General features: G+C 46.2%; 1 protein-coding gene across 5 annotated transcripts in view; it reads right to left on the bottom strand.

The window, feature by feature from the left end:
- Positions 1 to 1,552: 1,552 nt before the first annotated feature.
- RRN3 (RRN3 homolog, RNA polymerase I transcription factor) overlaps positions 1,553 to 17,200 on the bottom strand; it is a 30,796-nt gene continuing 15,148 nt past the window's right edge. The window contains exons 10-19 of one of the 5 annotated variants that reach the window (XM_042922030.1): positions 16,233 to 16,325; positions 14,810 to 14,948; positions 13,034 to 13,164; positions 11,262 to 11,392; positions 10,878 to 10,947; positions 10,093 to 10,216; positions 7,868 to 7,976; positions 6,033 to 6,185; positions 4,988 to 5,075; positions 1,553 to 3,466 (exon numbers count right to left, since the gene is read on the bottom strand). In XM_042922030.1, the coding sequence (XP_042777964.1) occupies positions 3,308 to 3,466; positions 4,988 to 5,075; positions 6,033 to 6,185; positions 7,868 to 7,976; positions 10,093 to 10,216; positions 10,878 to 10,947; positions 11,262 to 11,392; positions 13,034 to 13,164; positions 14,810 to 14,948; positions 16,233 to 16,325 (1,197 nt within the window). In that variant the 3' untranslated portion in view covers positions 1,553 to 3,307. The other 4 variants (XM_042922029.1, XM_042922031.1, XR_006197768.1 and 1 more) reach the window with 4 other exon arrangements.

The following is a 17,200-nucleotide window of genomic DNA, read 5'->3' on the forward strand; positions in this document are numbered from 1 at the left end:
GGAAGTGAAGTCCCACGGGGGCGCCGCAGGTCCGCGCGGTTCAGGAAATCGGGGGCGGGACGCAAGGCCCTATGGGAGATGTAGTCCAAACGCGGGGGACCGGCCCTCGGCCCGCCCCCTCCGAAGAGGGCGCTGGGAAATGTAGTCCCGAAAGCGTGGGCGTCAAAGCCGGGGGAGGAGCTGGGCTCTGGAAGAGAGCCTTCGCCAGGTGCCCCCGGTTCAGTCTTAGTTCACAGATCAGCCAACCCGTCCCGGCCCAAGAACGGGCTCTGGGGTCTGACTGCTTCCATTCAAGATCACGGCTCTACTACTCCTCATTGTGACCTTGAGCACGTTAATCCGAGCTGGGGAATCTGCTGTGCTGCTGCTCCGTAGGATTGTGTTCAGTGAATAAACGTAAGCCGTCTGAAAGCGCGAAAACAGTCTAGCCCCACACATTTAGAAATCATCAGTTAACACTTGCTGCTCGGCGCACAGCAGGCACTCACTGATGGGCCAAGAGCCCTGGGAGTAAACATCAATGAGGTACCGTCCAGTCCCTACTAAGGACAGGTACCCCGGTGCAAGGCTCGTGACCTGGGGGCTCTCTATCCTGTGATTGGGAAATATCACTTAAATAGACCAGACTCCACCATAGCCTAACCAAAACGCAGTTTTACAAAACTAGTGGTGAGGCGAAGAGCCACCTCACAGAACAAGAACTGTTGCCACGGCATCGCAAGGGGATTCTGGGACCAAGAATTAAAAGCCACCATAATAAGCCACACCTGGCAGGGGGCAAACGCTGTCCCTACCTCTCCAGGTGAGACCTCTTTAGCTGGTACCAAGGAGGCAATCAATGTGGATGAAGTGAAAGTTGTCTTTGCCTTGAAAAGACCCTCCTGTGAAAGGGCTTCCTGCCCGACTACTTTCTCCCAAGGTAGCCAAACAGCTGCTGCCTCTCCCTGCATTTTCACTGAATCCTCCCGGCCCTCAAGGAGGTGGTGGTCATTTCCAGTTTACAGCTCAACGTGGAGCTCTGAGAGCCTAGGTAACTTGCTCAAGGTCACACAGCTAGTTCGAGAAGCCAAGTCTGACCCCCATGACACTTTAGAAGTCCCTGGTCCTTTCTCACCTGTATAAATTAGCCACTTCTCATTAAGGAAGACCCGCCCATTGCAGACAAACAGGATGGGCCCTGGAACTCTTACCCAAATAAAAGCCCGCTTTTCAATAGTAAGAGGATTAGAAAACTTTTTATATAATTCCCGAAGAAACTTGCCTGCCAATTTTTTCCCCACGATGTTCCTTCCAAAGTGCGTGCATTTTCTGAAGCGTTTGTTTTCCCGGAACCAGTTCAAGCCTCGGCAGCCGTCGTGGCTAGGCGTGCTCACGGAGTCACTGACACCTGAGCTAGTCCTTCTCATTACCAGTGTGTCCTTTACTCCCCAGCTGTCCCCTGTACCGCTCTGGCAGTATTTCCGCCTCTTTAAAAACCGTGTGATGTGTTAGCTGCAGTTTCCTGACAGACCTTTCACGTTCGTCAGTAAAAACCAAAGAAATCAAAACATCTGTTTGAGAAGCCTCTTTATTGGGGTACCTCCCTTTACTCCATTACTGGTATAAGAACAAAACATCCAGATTAACCACATCATTGTTCTATGTTCACAATGTTTTTTTCCTCAAACTCTTCTGACATTAAGCGGACTTACTTGTAAAGATACCCTTCTACACTAAAACTTCTCAACCCACAAAGGCCCACTCCACTTACCGTTAATTTCTATGGACACATTTCCATGGACCCGTTTCATCCAGGTCACAAAAATCCCACCCACCCCCCCCCCTTTAGCCAGCAGTTAAAAAACCAGAGAACCTAAAGGTTCTCCGATGACTGTCCACCAAGTCACCAAAAGAAAATCACCAATATCCAAAACTTTTTAAACCAATAAAAATTTCTGTTTTCCAAAAGCGTATTTACTCTACATCACCATCATTATAATTATACAAGAGCATACAAAGCCCTAGGAAAGAGAAAGTATTTCATTACAAAATATTTGCGATCGAGAAAATATTGCTTGCTTTTAAATAATAGGAAAAGTGGCAGAAAAATAAATATGTTTAGAGATGTCCATTTTCACAAGTAACACAAAAGTATACACACAAGGAATGAAGCTAAAATACGCATGAGCCACAGAATGAGCCCAGCCGTGCGCTCACACACACGTGTTATGAAGTGAGGGTGTTTATTAGACTCCTCTCTCAGTGTTTAGTTATAAAAGTACAAAAAGAGTCCCCCCAAGGAGGATTTCACCGAGCTGAACTCCATGAGACATCGGCGGGCAAACGGAGGCTGCAGCTACAACCTTGGCTGTTGTCGCTAGCAAAACCATTCCACCAAAGAAGCCAGGCTCCTCTCCCCTGCTCCATCAGGACAAAGAAACTCTCAAAATGACCAAACTGATTCTAGTTAAAACAAAACACAAACCCAAGCAACATTCCACTACAAGCAAGCACTCCCAGTCCTAACCACCCTCCTGGGAGCCTCACGGTAAAATCATGTGCTGTGTTTTGTAAGAGTCCAACTCCACTCTCAGTGTATGGGAATTTCATTTACCCGGAACTCTGTGGTTCTTTTAACTCCGTTCTTCCACTCACGAGCGTATGACTTGTCTGCTTCCGCTTCCCTAAATCCTGCATGTCTTTCCTCGGGGACTTCCTCGGCCTCTGACAATCCCTGGAGACCTTCAGTGCCAGCTCCGGCTTCTAGCGTCAGGGACCGGCTCGGGCCACCTTCCCACTTTCCTCCCGCCCCCTCCGCATCCCAATGAAATCCCAACACACAAATACGGTTCCAGCTGAGGGTCAACACTGTACCCAAAGTAGAATCATTTTAAAGATGTGGAATAGTCTCCTAGAGGATTTTTTTCACTGAAAATAAACTGGATCAACAAAGTCCTGTGATTATGGCTCAGACCGAACCTGTGTGCCATCCCGCTAAAACAGGCCACTGCCCAGATCAGAAATTTCACAACGATGCCAGAAAGCTATAGCAGAAATAAAATATACACCCAACACACAAGTCAAGCCTTCAACACTGATCATCAACTCCTTTCTAAAATATTGCACATGATACTCCGTCTTTTCTTTTGTTTGCACAGGAGCAAAAAAGAAAAAGGAAAAAAAAAAAAAACCAAAACAGCACGTCTGTTCAGACACCAGAGTACGTCTACCTTGCAAGTAAGATGCCTGAGGCAGATACTCGCTCTGGTTCAAACAGGATGAGCCCTGGTACCGAAGGGCACCGTGGGGAGAGACGCTGGTCTCAGTCTCAATCACAAATCCTCGTGGTCACAGGGGACTGGTCTGGCAGGTAGAACACAGGAGGGGAGCCCACGCTGCTTGAGGGACTTCGGAAATGCGGGTCAAAGGAGCTCGGGGCCACGCCCACTTCACCTTTCAAAAAGTCATCATCTTCATCCTCCACCACCTGCTGTACAAGGACAAGAGATTACCGGTCAGACCACCAGTGGCGGTGTGCAAAGCTTTCGAGAATGTCTTTCAGGAATGTGCCGCTTCTGGAAAGATGAAGACAGAGGAAATAGTTTTTGTTTTTTTGTTGTTTTTTTTTAAGTAGGCTTCACGCCTGCCCGGCATGGAGCCCAACACGGGGCTTGACCCCGCAACCCCAAGATCATGACCCGAGCTGAGATCAAGGGCCAGACACTGAGCCAATTGAGCCACCCAGGTGCCCCAAGAATGTCTTAATTTTGAAAGTTTACTCCGAGGCACGCTTCATCCCCAACTGCCCACACAAGTGCTGATCACATGGGACTACTTGTTAAAGTCCAATTTTTTAAACAGATTTTAAGCTCAATGAGGGCAGACAGCAATGACCTGTCTTTCTCACTCAGCGTCATCCCCCTTGTATCTAACAGTGTAAATGAGTGAATGACCACCCCCAAAGCAAAATATAAAGGAGAAAAGAGCTTTCCAATGATTACTTATGAAAAAAGACATAAGTAAATCTGAGATTGTTATTTGGTGGTCATGACCATGTGATAAAGATCCTAATTTGTTGAGGGGCGCCTGGGTGGCTCAGTTGGTTCAGCGTCCAACTCCTGGCTTCGGCTCAGGTCATGATCTCAAGGTTTGTGGGTTCAAGCCCACACTGGGCTCTGTGCCTGCAGTACGGAGCCTGCTTGGAATTCTCTCCCCCACTCTCTGTCTCCCTCCGCTCTTTGTAGTCTCTCTCCCTCTCTCAGGATAAACTTAAAAATAAATAATAAAAAAAAATTGTAATATGTTGAGCTGACTTTTAATTAACCTTCACTTCCCAAAGTTAGCTTACAAAGTATCTAGTTTTTGGTTCTGTTTTTTTAATTTTGTTTATTTTTGAGAGAGAGGAAAACAACACGTGAGCGGGGGAAGAGCAGAGGGGGGAGGTGGAGAGAGAGAATTCCAAGCAGGCTTCGTGCTGTAGTGCAGAACCCAATGTGGGGCTCGATCTCACAACCCTGAGATCATGACCGGAGCCAAATTCAAGAAGTCAGACGCTTGGGGCACCTGGTGACTCTCTGTTAGTTAAGCGTCAGATTCTTGGCTTCGGCTCAGGTCACGATCTCACAGTTTGTGAGCTCGAGCCCCGTGTCAGGCTCTGCTGACAGCGTGGAACCTGCTTGGGATTCTCTCTCTCCTCTCTCTGTGCCTCTTCCCCACTTGTGTGTGCCCTGTCTTTCTCTCAAAACAAACAAACAAACAAACAAACAAACAAACAAAAGCTGGACACTTAATTGGCTGAGCCACCCAGGTACCCTGCAAAGTATCTAGTTTAAGCAATTCATCAAAAAAACAAAAACCCTTTTCATAAGAACATACCGTGAGCTTGGAATTTTGTAAAAGCAAAAGGAACAAAATGCAGTCTTTAAGTGTGACACTGCTAATTACTACATGACTGTCATCCGTGTCCACCAAGGACACTCCCAGCCGGGGTGCCAAGTCACAAGCATACCTTTCTGACAGGTTTCGTAAACTCTTGAAGCTCCTCTGCACTCATGTTTTCCCAGATCTGATAAATAGGATCAATGAATTTCTTCGACCTGTCGACAGAGATCACATCTCAAAATCAAGTTCAATGCTACTGCGACAGTCAGACATGTCTAGAGCCCTTCTCTCACAGGATCCACTACCCAAATAAAAACTGTGGTTCAAATAATCGCTGTGTCAAAATCCTGCATGTCAGTACTGTAAATGATGTGGCTCCTTCTTGGTAAGACTTCCCCCACTCAGATGGAGTATTAAACTACTGTCTCATCTTTTTATCGTCAAGTGAAATTATTCCTCAACTGTGCAAAGCCTGACAATGAGTTAGAATATGTCCAAATGAAAACAAAGTTATATTCCTCTGAAACTTCATTTTTTGTATATCCCTACAGTAAATCTACTAAAAATTAGTCTGGGAAAAAAGACCCACCTGGTTTTCAGTCAACCAAGACTTGAGGGACCAGATGACCCCGAATCGTGTTGCTAGTTAGAAACTGTACCGTAAGCGAAAGTCCTCCTTCCTTATACAAGTGCAAATTAAGACTGGCTTGGTGGGTTTTCTGAATTACCCATCCAGATAAATTACATGGCTGTCGATGACCTTTCCAACAGCGTGGAATGTGGTCTCCAGAGGAAAGAACGAGTCGCTAGGCAGAACATTATGAACCACGAAAGGGCAGCATCCTCCCCATCCAGGCTCTTCTATCCCCATCCCCTTTGATGTTTAAACCAACAGGTTTAAAGAAAAACAAAAAATAAATCACAAGACCTTTGGTGTCAATCCAGGGTTCTTCCTGAGCTAAAGATCGGCCCCGCCCAGTGTGCTCAGAGCAGGCCGCAGCGTCTAACGCGTATTCCCTACTCGGGGTCCGTGAAACACGTGCCTGGAGACCGTGAGTTGCCGATACACAGACACGAATGGCCACTCGATGACCAGGAAACCCCACTCGTGGGAAAAGCCAATAGACACCACACGTAAATTCACCACCGACAGGGGGACTAAGAGCACCCACCTCTTAAGCACACAAGGATCGAAGGGGAAGAAGGTGTCCAGTGGGTTCGTGCAAGTTCGCACGGAGTCCCCTCCGGCTGTACTTCTAATAACTGGGAGCATCTGGCGATTGTTCCTCTCAATGATCGTGTAGCAGAAGACCAGCTGGTATTTACTGCAGAACCACAAAACCAAAACACAGACGGGCGGCGTTAACACGGTGGATGGTGGAATGACTGCACGGACGTGCCTGTTGTGTGCGACACCTGTTCTAACCACGCGGATACTGTCAAACGTATTAAGTGCAAGAAAAGACAACACAAAACAGAAAGCAATGCTTTTAGGGTACAGCTTTCCGGGTCTACTATTTAGAAGCTTGTTAATAATAAGGAGAAAGAAAAGTGTGGCTATCACCTTGAGAACGATAGAGCGGGCTGAGATTATTAATAGGCGTGACTCACTAAACATGAATGTGTTCGCGGTGGGACTCTTAGAGTCTGCAAAATTACACAAGTGGTCTCTTTTTGCCGTTTGTAAGAGAATAAAGGGGCTCAGGATTTACGGACAGGATAGCGGCTGCTGAGGGAGAGACCTGGCTACTGAAGCCACGAGAACTGTACTGGTTTACCTATAACGTCACCCCTAAGCTGCTGTTCCCAATTCTGAAAAAACTAACAACTTAAACCCCAACAAAGGATCAACTAAAAAAAAATTAATGGAACATTACACAGCAATTAAAATCCAAACGCGGTTGTACGGGTCGATGTGTATCTCAAAACCACTAAGCGAAAGCAGCGGGCACAGAACGACACAAGAATTCCACCTCTTGCTCTTAGCTCTCGACCTCACGTCTCACCCCGAGCAAGCCTGCCGCCCCACCCCACGCCGACAGCCTGCTGGACAATCCACTTGCCAACCCAAGCCCTCTAGTCCCAGCCCAGGAATGTTCTCGGCCACCTGCCCCGCTTCACTCAAGTCTGCTGCTTCCCATCTTCCTGCAGTGTGCTGGGACCCTTCACCTGCCGAATGCTCTTGCTTGTTGTTTATTCCTTTCCTTGATTCTGTAACCATTTCTGAGATCTCAGGAGAGACACGGTACCTTGAACTTGATGGCCAGCAAATGAAAATTAAGGTTACCGAGTAAGAGCAGCAAGCGGTCTAAAGGGGAACAAGGGATGGGATCTTTGTCTAATAGAACAGACTCTTGTGCGTTGAAGATTTTAAGCTATGACCCTACCCTGAGTATCCCGTCGCCAACTCACTGTGCGCGCCAAGCAGACTAACTCGGGGAGGGCCAGGCTGCCCGCACTCGAATGCTGGCTCTGACACAGTCTAGCCACTGTGTCTCACGGGTCATTCCCGCTCTCCGGGCCTCCACCTCCCTGTTCTTAAACGGGGCCTTACCACGTCAGTCCCGGGACTGTGAGGACGCAGCGAGCTCCACGTGAAGGGCTTCCGAGCGTGCGCGAGCCGGAGCCCCAGGCCCGACAGAACAGTCCTGCACCAGCCCGTCTCCTACTGTGGCACATCCCTCTCGCGTCCAGTCTATTTTCATTACTCTAATAAACATCTTTGGTCTGTAACTCTCGGCTTACTGGCTGCCTCACTCGTTTCAAAGTGCCGAGGCTTCTGCTGAGTTACGGTCTTTGAACAAAAGCAGGAGCAATTTCCATTACCACCAAAGTAAGAACAAAATCCTAACTGCAGCGGTCCCTGTAAGTACTGTATTACTGGCTTTTACGTGTTTGATGGTCATTAATTTGACTGAATAATTTCACAGAAACTTAATGGAACTTTAAAGTATTAATATAAAGTTGTTTTTAAATAATTCCCACCAATAAAGTATTAATAACTTACCTTGTGATTGCAGCAAAAAAGTTAACTACCGAAGGCAGACAAATCTTCAGGGGATTTAGCTGACTCATCACTATACGTTCAAAATTTAGACTCTGAAGGTATGTCAAACCTTTGATTAAAGAACAAAACATTTTTAAAAAGTACAAACATAACAGTCCAAGTATCTTTAAGCAGCACAGATTATTTCACAGTTTAAAAAAACTTCTCACGAGGGGCATCTGGGTGGCTCAGTCGGTTAAGCGACCGACTTCAGCTCAGGTCATGATCTCGCCGTTTCCAAGTTCAAGCCTCGCATCGGGCTCTCTGCTGACAGCTCAGCAGAGCTGTTTCAGATTCTGTGCCTCCTTCTCTCTCTGTCCCTTCCCCACTCATGCTCTGTCTTGCTCTCTCAAAAATAAATAAACATTAAAAAAAAAATTTAAAAAAATTTTTCACAGAGCTACTTGCAGAAATGCTTTAAATACAGGTCCATATGGTCATACAACAAAGAGCCTAAGAGAAGGTCACCACGCTTGCTTAGGACTAGGTCACCTCTTCTAAAGAAAACAGGATATTCTTTCAAAAACCCAGGAGGTAATCATACATTCCTAGTGAGCTATTAACTTACATGACAATTTAGGACTCAGATACGTATAAGCTCAGCACACGTTGAGTTTACAGAGAAAAAAATACTCGTGATCTGATTTCAGTTAATCATGAAATTGCTACAAACTGGAGGTAACAAAAGGAGGCTCCGTCCTGAGAGGTTCAGGACCGAACCACCTGAAACTCCTCCTTCCTGCCATCCCCAGACAGACACACACGCCGGTGTGACAACAGCCAACGGACAGCAGGACCCGCGCGGCTGAAAGCATCAGTGCGGTGGGGCGTCCCACCCAAGGGGGGACAGCTGCTCGTACTTCAGGTGCTGCGCTGGGTTTTTTACAAGGAAGCCAGGGAGGCAGAGTAAGAATGAGATACCGCCCTCTGGGAAATAGGAACTATTAATTCTCTCCTATGTCAGTAAGAGAAAGACACCATACTGATTTCAAAAGGCAAGCAAACCCACTTGTACTTAAGTATATATTTTTAGGAGATTCTTGGACGGTTTGTTTTTAAGGTTTCTTTATTTAAATGACATCTACACCCAGCACAGGACTCAAATTCACGACCCTGAGATCAAGAGTTGCATGTTCCTCCAGCTGAGCCAGTCAGGCTCTCCCCATCTGTGATGTGTATTTTGATAAAAATGACTAAAAATGGGATAATGTCATGGCTTACAAGAAACACATCCTCTTTACCAAGACTCTTACCATTTATTTGTACATTAAAAAAAAAAAAAAAAGACAATACTTAAAACCCTTATCCTACTCCTGGTTTATACAACTAATTTTAACCCCCACATCTTTTCAAAAGTGACAGGATATGAGTAAACCCATACAATGCAACACACACAAATGTCAGTTTAGAGCTGTGGTTCTCAACTCAAAGCAGCTATGCCCCCAAGAGGACACGTGGCAGGTTCTGGAGGGTTTTAGCTGTCACAACAGAGCAAGGAGGGGATGCTAAGCTTCCTACAGTGCAAAGGACGTAGCCCCTACAGCAAAGGGTTATCCAGCCCCAAATGTCAGAGATTGAGAAAATCTGGTTTAGAGAAAACGGCCTATTCATCCATTTGAATTTTTCACGCAAATAAACAAACACATTTAAACTCACTTCACTGGCGTTGTTCTTGTTACACTAACCTAATATACAAGCTTCATCTGGCAGATTTAAACTCTGCATAACTCTGAGAAATTAGCAAGAGTGAAACCTGGAAGATTAAGGCTGAGGTCCTTAGATAAAGCAGCATAACCGTTACGACCACAAGCTTCAGATTCCTACTCATCTGGTTTTCACTTCTAACCCTGCCAAACAATATCCTGCGTGTGCCTAGGTCCCCCGGGACGCCCGCCCTTCGCTGCCAATCAAAGTGACAGGCAGGAAGCGCTGCTCCAGGCATCACCTCTGAAGAAGAGCCCCTTGGCGGGTCACAATCACTCTAAAAACACGGGTGCACACGCAAACCCATCCACTGTTAAGGAGGGCGCTTAAAGGGCTTTAGGAGCCCCTAAGGGCTGCTTGAAATTATGGGTACAAGTCTGAGTGCATTCTGACTCCACTGTTTTCATCAAACCCTCCATCCTAAAGGGCGACTAGCAGTCAAGGAAAAGCCAGTTCACATCCATCAATCCCACATCACTGACCTTCTTTGAGGTTTCCACTTAAAAGCTGCTTGTGTCTAAAAACAAAAGTGTAGAACACAGCTTGGCAGGCTGAATAAAACGGTCCATGGAGAGCAACGTCACAAAAGGCCTTTGTTCCCGAATCCTGGTTATTAAGGTACATGTGCAGCCAGTTAACCAAAAGATCTAGGCATGATTTTACAGTACTAGAGAAAAGAAAAATTCGAGTCAACTTCACTTGTTTCATAAAAACACAAGAGTGACATAAAAACACACGAGTGACTTACAAAACAGCACACAACTGGCTCTCACCACAAACTAAGAGAAGTCGATCTATAGGCCTCTTGATCTGTTCCCCAGGGGCACAGAGGGGAAGGAAAAGGACGGGCGAGCAGGAAGGCAGCTTTTCAATTACAAGGCAGAGTGCACGGACCTTCGGGGAATGAGAGGCAGGCCCCTAAGGATGCCTGAGGTCCCAAGGGATGGACAACCATTTCTCCCCGTCAACTCCGAAGGACTTCTCTGACAGCCACCTGCCCTCTCAGGACAATATGGCCGAGGAATAAGCCACGTTTACCAACGTCTTACAAGGGAAAGATGGTCTGGCTGACTCCACCATTCCCTACAGGGTTCTCCTTACAAGGTTCTGATAAAGTTCTATGGCCTACAATTTAGGACAGAGGGACAGATGGCTTTTAGTTTTGGGAGATGCGTTTTTTTAATAGCATCCTCGCCCAAAGACATCTTCATGGATCACTGGAAGAAGCAGGCCTAGAGCTGGCCTCCTAAATAGATATTTCTATTACCTTTAAAAGACTTTTTTCTTCAGCTTTAACAGATACAATTGATTCAGAATGCAAATGAAAAATGACAAACCTATAAAAAGAATTAAAACAGTATACAACACTGTACAATATTCATGAAGACAGATGGATCTTCGTGTTCAAGTGTAACCACGCAAAACAAATGACAAAAGCTTTCCATATGAGGTTTTGTATCTAAAGGAGACATTTTATTCTGAAATTGCCTTTTGGAAAGGTAAACATCTTGCATAGTGTGAACAGATTTTCTCACTTGAAAGTCAGACAAGAAAAAAAAAAACATGAGGCAGGGGTTTCTCTGATTTAAGACAATGTTATAATCTTTTTAAAGCATGGCATGAAAAAACACTTGAAAATTAGGTTACTTACATAAGAGGAATAAATTTAGCTCTTGCCAAAAAGCTTCCAATATAATTTCCAGCAGCTTGCCTGATGATGGCAGGATTATTTGGATCCTGCAATTTTTTCCAGAGATGCTCCAAAAATGCTTCTGCAAATCCCTATAAAAATAGAAGGTATTGCTCTAAACTTTTTTAATGTTTAAGAAATTCTGGCTATTGGAATCCTAAGATTTTTTAACTCACCAGTAGAAGAAAGTGCTAGTATCTCACACTGCTAGTTAAGTAATATATACAGTTATCATCATTCATATTTGTACAATACTTGGAGATAATACTATTAAAAACAATGTTCCCCAGCATTAACCAAGATCCCAAAAGGTGCTGAACATCAAACTCAACTCTCCACACTTCACAGTTTCAGAGACAGGGCTCTGGAGTCCACCTGTTCTAAAAGCTCCACAAGTGACTCGGATGGTTAGCCAGAAACAGAAACCAGCAATAACCCCCACTCATGTGGGAGCCGTGTGGCAGTACATTCCAGAGTGTAAAGTATTCTCCCAGTCTCTGACTGAACATAATGATCTTAGCAGAAACAGAAACACAGATCAAAGTTCAGTGTTTGACTGATTATGCTAATCACAGAAAAAAGACTAATTAAGCTTTTTTTTTTTTTAATTTTTTTTTTAACGTTTATTTATTTTTGAGACAGAGAGAGACAGAGCATGAACGGGGGAGGGGCAGAGAGAGAGGGAGACACAGAACCGGAAGCAGGCTCCAGGCTCTCAGCCAGCAGCCCAGAGCCCGACGCGGGGCTCGAACTCACGGACCGCGAGATCGTGACCTGAGCTGAAGTCGGACACTTAACCGACTGAGCCACCCAGGCGCCCCATAATTAAGCTTCTTTTTAACAAAGGACACAATCACCAACTTCTCCCAAATAGCTCTTTTCTATTTTTAAATATTTACTTATTTATTTATTTAGAGGGGGAGAGGGAGGGAGAGGGAGGGAGGGAGGGAGGGAGAGAGAGAGAGAGAGAGAGAGAGAGAGCGCGCGCGTGCGCGCGCGCGCGAGTGCGCACACATGCGCGGGGGTGAGGCAGACAGAGAGAATCCGAAGCTCCACCCTGACGGCACAGAGCCCGACTTGGGGCTCGGACTCATGAGCCATGAGATCATGGCCTGAGCCAAAATCAAAGGTCAGACATTAAACTGACTGAGCCACCCAGACACCCCCCAAATAGCTCTTTTCAAAAAGTTATTAACACATACTTTGGGGCAAAGTGAATTTAACCTTCTTACCCATGCCCAGTACTCTCCTGATTGTTCTAGGAAGCTACAAAAGAATTGTAAGGAAAGAATCTTCTGTATTTTCATTTTTTTCCAAAACAAAAAGCCAAAGCCTGAAGATTTAAAATTCTGGGTTTAGAAGTTGTTTGGGGCTAGTTAGGATCAACTGAGAAAACACAACAGTTAAATATCCCAGAGGATTTTAATAGCAGAGGCTCCAATTAAGGGCAAGGACACCGCCTAGTGGAGCAAATGCAGAATGGCCCTTTCAGAGCACTTGGCAGAGCTGAGCCGGCTGGTGCTGGCTGGCAGCAGCCAGCAATGCCCTCTGTCCTTTCCGGCTCTTTCCACATGTTAAAAAAGAACAAGCTAGTTTACGAAGGGCACTGGTAAAGTGAGCTCAAGGAAAAGAAATACTTCGTGTCTCTCCTCCCTACCCCTCCACCCCAGTTTTTAAGGGGAAATCATGGGCAAGAATAAACTAAGCTAAGCTAATGGTGCCCCAGTACTCACCAATTTAAAGCTGCAGAGGTAAAACATGAAAAACTGTACATGGCAGGAGGCGTGAGTGGGCAACAGGAGTTTGTCAAAGATGGTTATCAGATCTCGATATAAATCCTTCGTTTTGTTGTTATCTACCTTACCTGGAGAGAAAATTTGCCATTTCAGCTTCACACTTTTTTTAAGCTACCACTTTCATTTCCCAAAATTTTTAAAAATAAAACACCATTAAGGAACGTCACCCATTAAGCTATGATTATAACAAAATGCCATTTTTATTTTGCACAGATTTTCCTTTTAACTGTAATAATCCAGCAGTGACAACGAAGCAGAACCTCATCTCACACGCTACTGTGATGCCCTAAATATGAAGGCCCCCTTTTTTTAAATGTTCTATTTACGTATTTTGAGAGAGAAAGAGAGCACGTGCAAGCGGGGGCAGGGGACAGAAAGGGGAGGAAAGAGGATCCCAAGCAGGTTCCGTACCGTCAGCACAGAGCCCAATGCGGGACTCGAACTTATGAACTGTGAGACCAAGACCTGAGCCAAAACCAAGAGTCAGACCGACTGAACCATGCAGGCGCCCCAATATGAAGCCCTTCTAAAAGGCAATTTTACTATTTATGTGACAGGAGCCCTTTGATCCCCTAATTCTACTGCTAGGAACTTACCCAACAGGTAACGGACACATATATACAAGAATGTTCATTACACATTTATAATGGCAAAGGGGGGTTGGGGGGGCGTGGAATGATACCAGTTAAATCCATACAATCAACAGCAACCTAGAAGAACAGTGAATGGCCTCCGACAACGCACAACAGGTGAAAAGGGCAGATTATGAAACAATGCATATAGCATAACCCCCAAATCCACTGAAAAACACACTGCTAAATACACACAAGCTAACAGAAAAAAACAAACAAACCATGTTAATAATGGTTCTCTGAATAGTACAAATGCAAACATTTAACTTTTCTTTTTGGGGGCATCTAGGTGGGCATCTGACGCTGGATTTCAACTCAGGTCATGACGTCACAGTTCGTGGGTTCGAGCCCCACATCTCACTCCACGCTGACAGCACGGAGGCTGCTCGGGATTCTCTCTTTCCCTCTCTGCCCGTCCCCGACTCGTGTGTGCACAGTCTCGGTCTCTCAAAATAAACTTTAAAAATAAAAACTTAAAAAAAAAAAAACTAAATTGCCTTTTTAAATCCTTTCCTTTAATCCTTTCCAAATTTTCTCTCAACTGCATTACCTTTACAGCAAAAGATTAAAGAAATAACACAGTCAACTCAGATTTATTCTGGGAATCATTCTTGAATCTTCACTTGAATGGAAGAGTCCTGTTTTGATGGCAAAGCCTCTAAACGAAAAGTTCCAGAAGAGCAAGAAGCGCACCAACTGGTTCACTACAGCACTGACACGTGTGTGGCCCAACACGGCACAAGGTCTCCAGACTAACGCGTGACACTAAGCACCATGCGCCAACATGGACTACGCCCTTAGGGGTCTTCAACCGCTCGAGTGTGATCCGATCTCCACCCAACACTGAGCAGACTCCATACTTTAACCCTGGACTGCGACAGTCGCTGAAAGGATCAGGCGGCTTCGAGGAGAAACACAGCCGAGCCTGAATCCAGTCCCACCACTTTCAGGCTATGTCACACTGGCAGGTAACTTAATCTCTCTAAACCCTCTTTTTGTCCTCCTCAAAACACTAGTTTTTACAGGATGTCTATCGCTGCCAGGTTCCATAGGAACTACTATGACTACTGCAGGTCGTTACCGTCTACATGGCAGACGTCCTTAATGTAGGACAGAAGCAAAGAGAGCAGGATGTCCAGGCGCTCGGCTACAGGATGCACCATACGATCGGGCCTTTGTGCGTCAGCCTTTGTTTCACCGCCAGGGTCTTCGTCCTCATCCTTTGAAGACGAAGGAAAAACTGACATTAGAAACTGTAATAAAAACAGTTCTCAGAGACGATCATTTCCCTTTTTTAAGTTGTATTTATTTAAGTAATCTCTACATTAAACGTGGGGCTCGAACTCACGACCCCCAAATCAAGAGTCACACACCAGCCAAGAGCCCCAAAAAGGTAAAGCAAAGACATAGGTCCCCTCTCGGCAAGAGCTCCCCACCAGAAGTACGACTCAGAACCACTCAAGCAAGGAGCTCAAGCTAGAAGCAGATTCAGAGCCCCGCCTGACTCGCATCTCGAAGACCCACCCAAACCAAGGCCGTGCCAACACTGCAGCTTTCCCCGAGCACCTGGAACGCACTGTGCTGGGCACTGCTGGTGCCCAGGGCTCCTCTCCCAGAACAGGGCACCCCTGCCCCAGCTGCTGTGAGCACTGGTGGCCAACAGCCTCTCCAGAGGACCACCCTCGAACTCCCTCCTGCCCTCCCTGTCCAGAATGACCAGATGACAACAGGTCACAGGAGGCCATCTCCCTGCTTTCAAGCTGGAATCAAGTCTATGGCGCCACTCCCGCTCCAGAGCTGCCAGGACCTGGGGTCATCATGCTATAGCTGGAACTCTCCCTTGTAGTCCCTTCTCCTGCCCTTTGTCCCTAAATTCCACCCTCCCTCCCCCCCACCCCTGCTCAGGCTCTCCTCCGGTGAACCCTGCCCCAGGCAGAGAGGCACTGCATTAAGGCACAGACTTACAAAATAAAGAAATCACACTGGGACTTTTCTATTTACCACTCCCTCGAAAACACACGTGCTTTGCAAAAACAAAAAAAAAGCAGAAAGAACCAAAGTTAAGAATAAAAATGAAATATACTTCACCACACCCAAATTCACAGCCACGGAAAGAAACGAACTCTCCTGGACAGTACGCAACATGGTAACAGCTACTCATTCAAGAATCACTGTTGGGACGCCTGTGTGGCTCCGTCGGTTAAGCATCCAACTCTTAATCTCAGCTCAGGTCATGATCTCACACTTCGAGAGACGGAGCCCCCATGTCAGGCTCTGCGCTGAGCGTGGAGCCTGCTTTGGATTCTCTTTCTCCCTCTCTGCCCCTGCCCAACCTGCACTCTCTCTCCCTCAAAAAAAAAATAATAAAGAATCATTTTTCAAGTTTGCTGAACTGTGAACTACTGTTCTAACCTAAAGCCTTGAAGAAGAGGAGCCATTAGCCGTCGCCTCCCGCCCGTGGAATTAAGACCTGCACACATGTGCTTTCGTTAGGAAGCACTGACCATGCTGAAGAGTCCTTCTGGGGCATCTGTCCCACCGCCAGTCTGAGCGGCTACTTCTTCAGCATCCTCAATATCTTGCCGGGATGCGTTCACCTACGTTAAAGCAAAGGGGTGGAAAAGAATAAAATCATTGAAAGTACCTGGGAAGTGGAAACCCACCTGATTTACACACTTTCAAGGGTCCACCTGAGCACCCTACCCAGCACTGTGACTCAATATACAAGTATGGTGCAAACCCATGCACTGGCCTGGGCCCCGAAGTAATTTCCAAGACTACAAATCAAACCCCCTTCACTACATAATTCTACAAAATTATTAGGAACTGTTGTGCGGTCTAAATCAACTTCAACAAATTCAACATTCACTCCGACTCTTACTACGCACAATTTACGTACGTGTCGTACATAAAAGCATCTCATCAATCAACTGAGCAGGAAAATAAAAAACGCGAGTTAAATTTGAATGACTGAATATTCATCTTGGTATATGCCCCTTCAGATACCTAGTTTAACACACCATTCAAGTCCTGCCTTTTTTACTATCATACAGGACCCCGTTTCTAAATGTACTCTAAAATGTTCCGTTAGTACGTACGAGAGGAAGACTTTACAGATTACATACGCGGTTGGCCAGACAGGCGGACCTCCCGGGAAGCAGTGCACCGGCCCGCCCACCCTCCGGCCCCTCCCAGACCTGCCCCGTTGCGGCCTCGTTCTCCCCACAGTACCTCTCTCTCCTCCATCACTCACGGCTCCTCAGCCACAAACCTCCAGTCTCCCCAACCCTAAAGTCTCCCCGGGCCCCGCTCATCCCTTCCTCACACCCTCAACCGAGGCCTCCGACAGCCCCACTTGCCAACCATCCACACTTTCCCCTGAAACGCAGCTGCCCCCTCCGGCGACACGGCAGCAGACTACCTCCTCATCACCAAATCCAAGGACTTTTGTTTTGCTCATCCTCCTTACTTA

The sequence above is a fragment of the Panthera leo genome, chromosome E3 (genome assembly GCF_018350215.1).
Source record: "Panthera leo isolate Ple1 chromosome E3, P.leo_Ple1_pat1.1, whole genome shotgun sequence".
Taxonomy (NCBI): Eukaryota; Metazoa; Chordata; class Mammalia; order Carnivora; family Felidae; genus Panthera; species Panthera leo.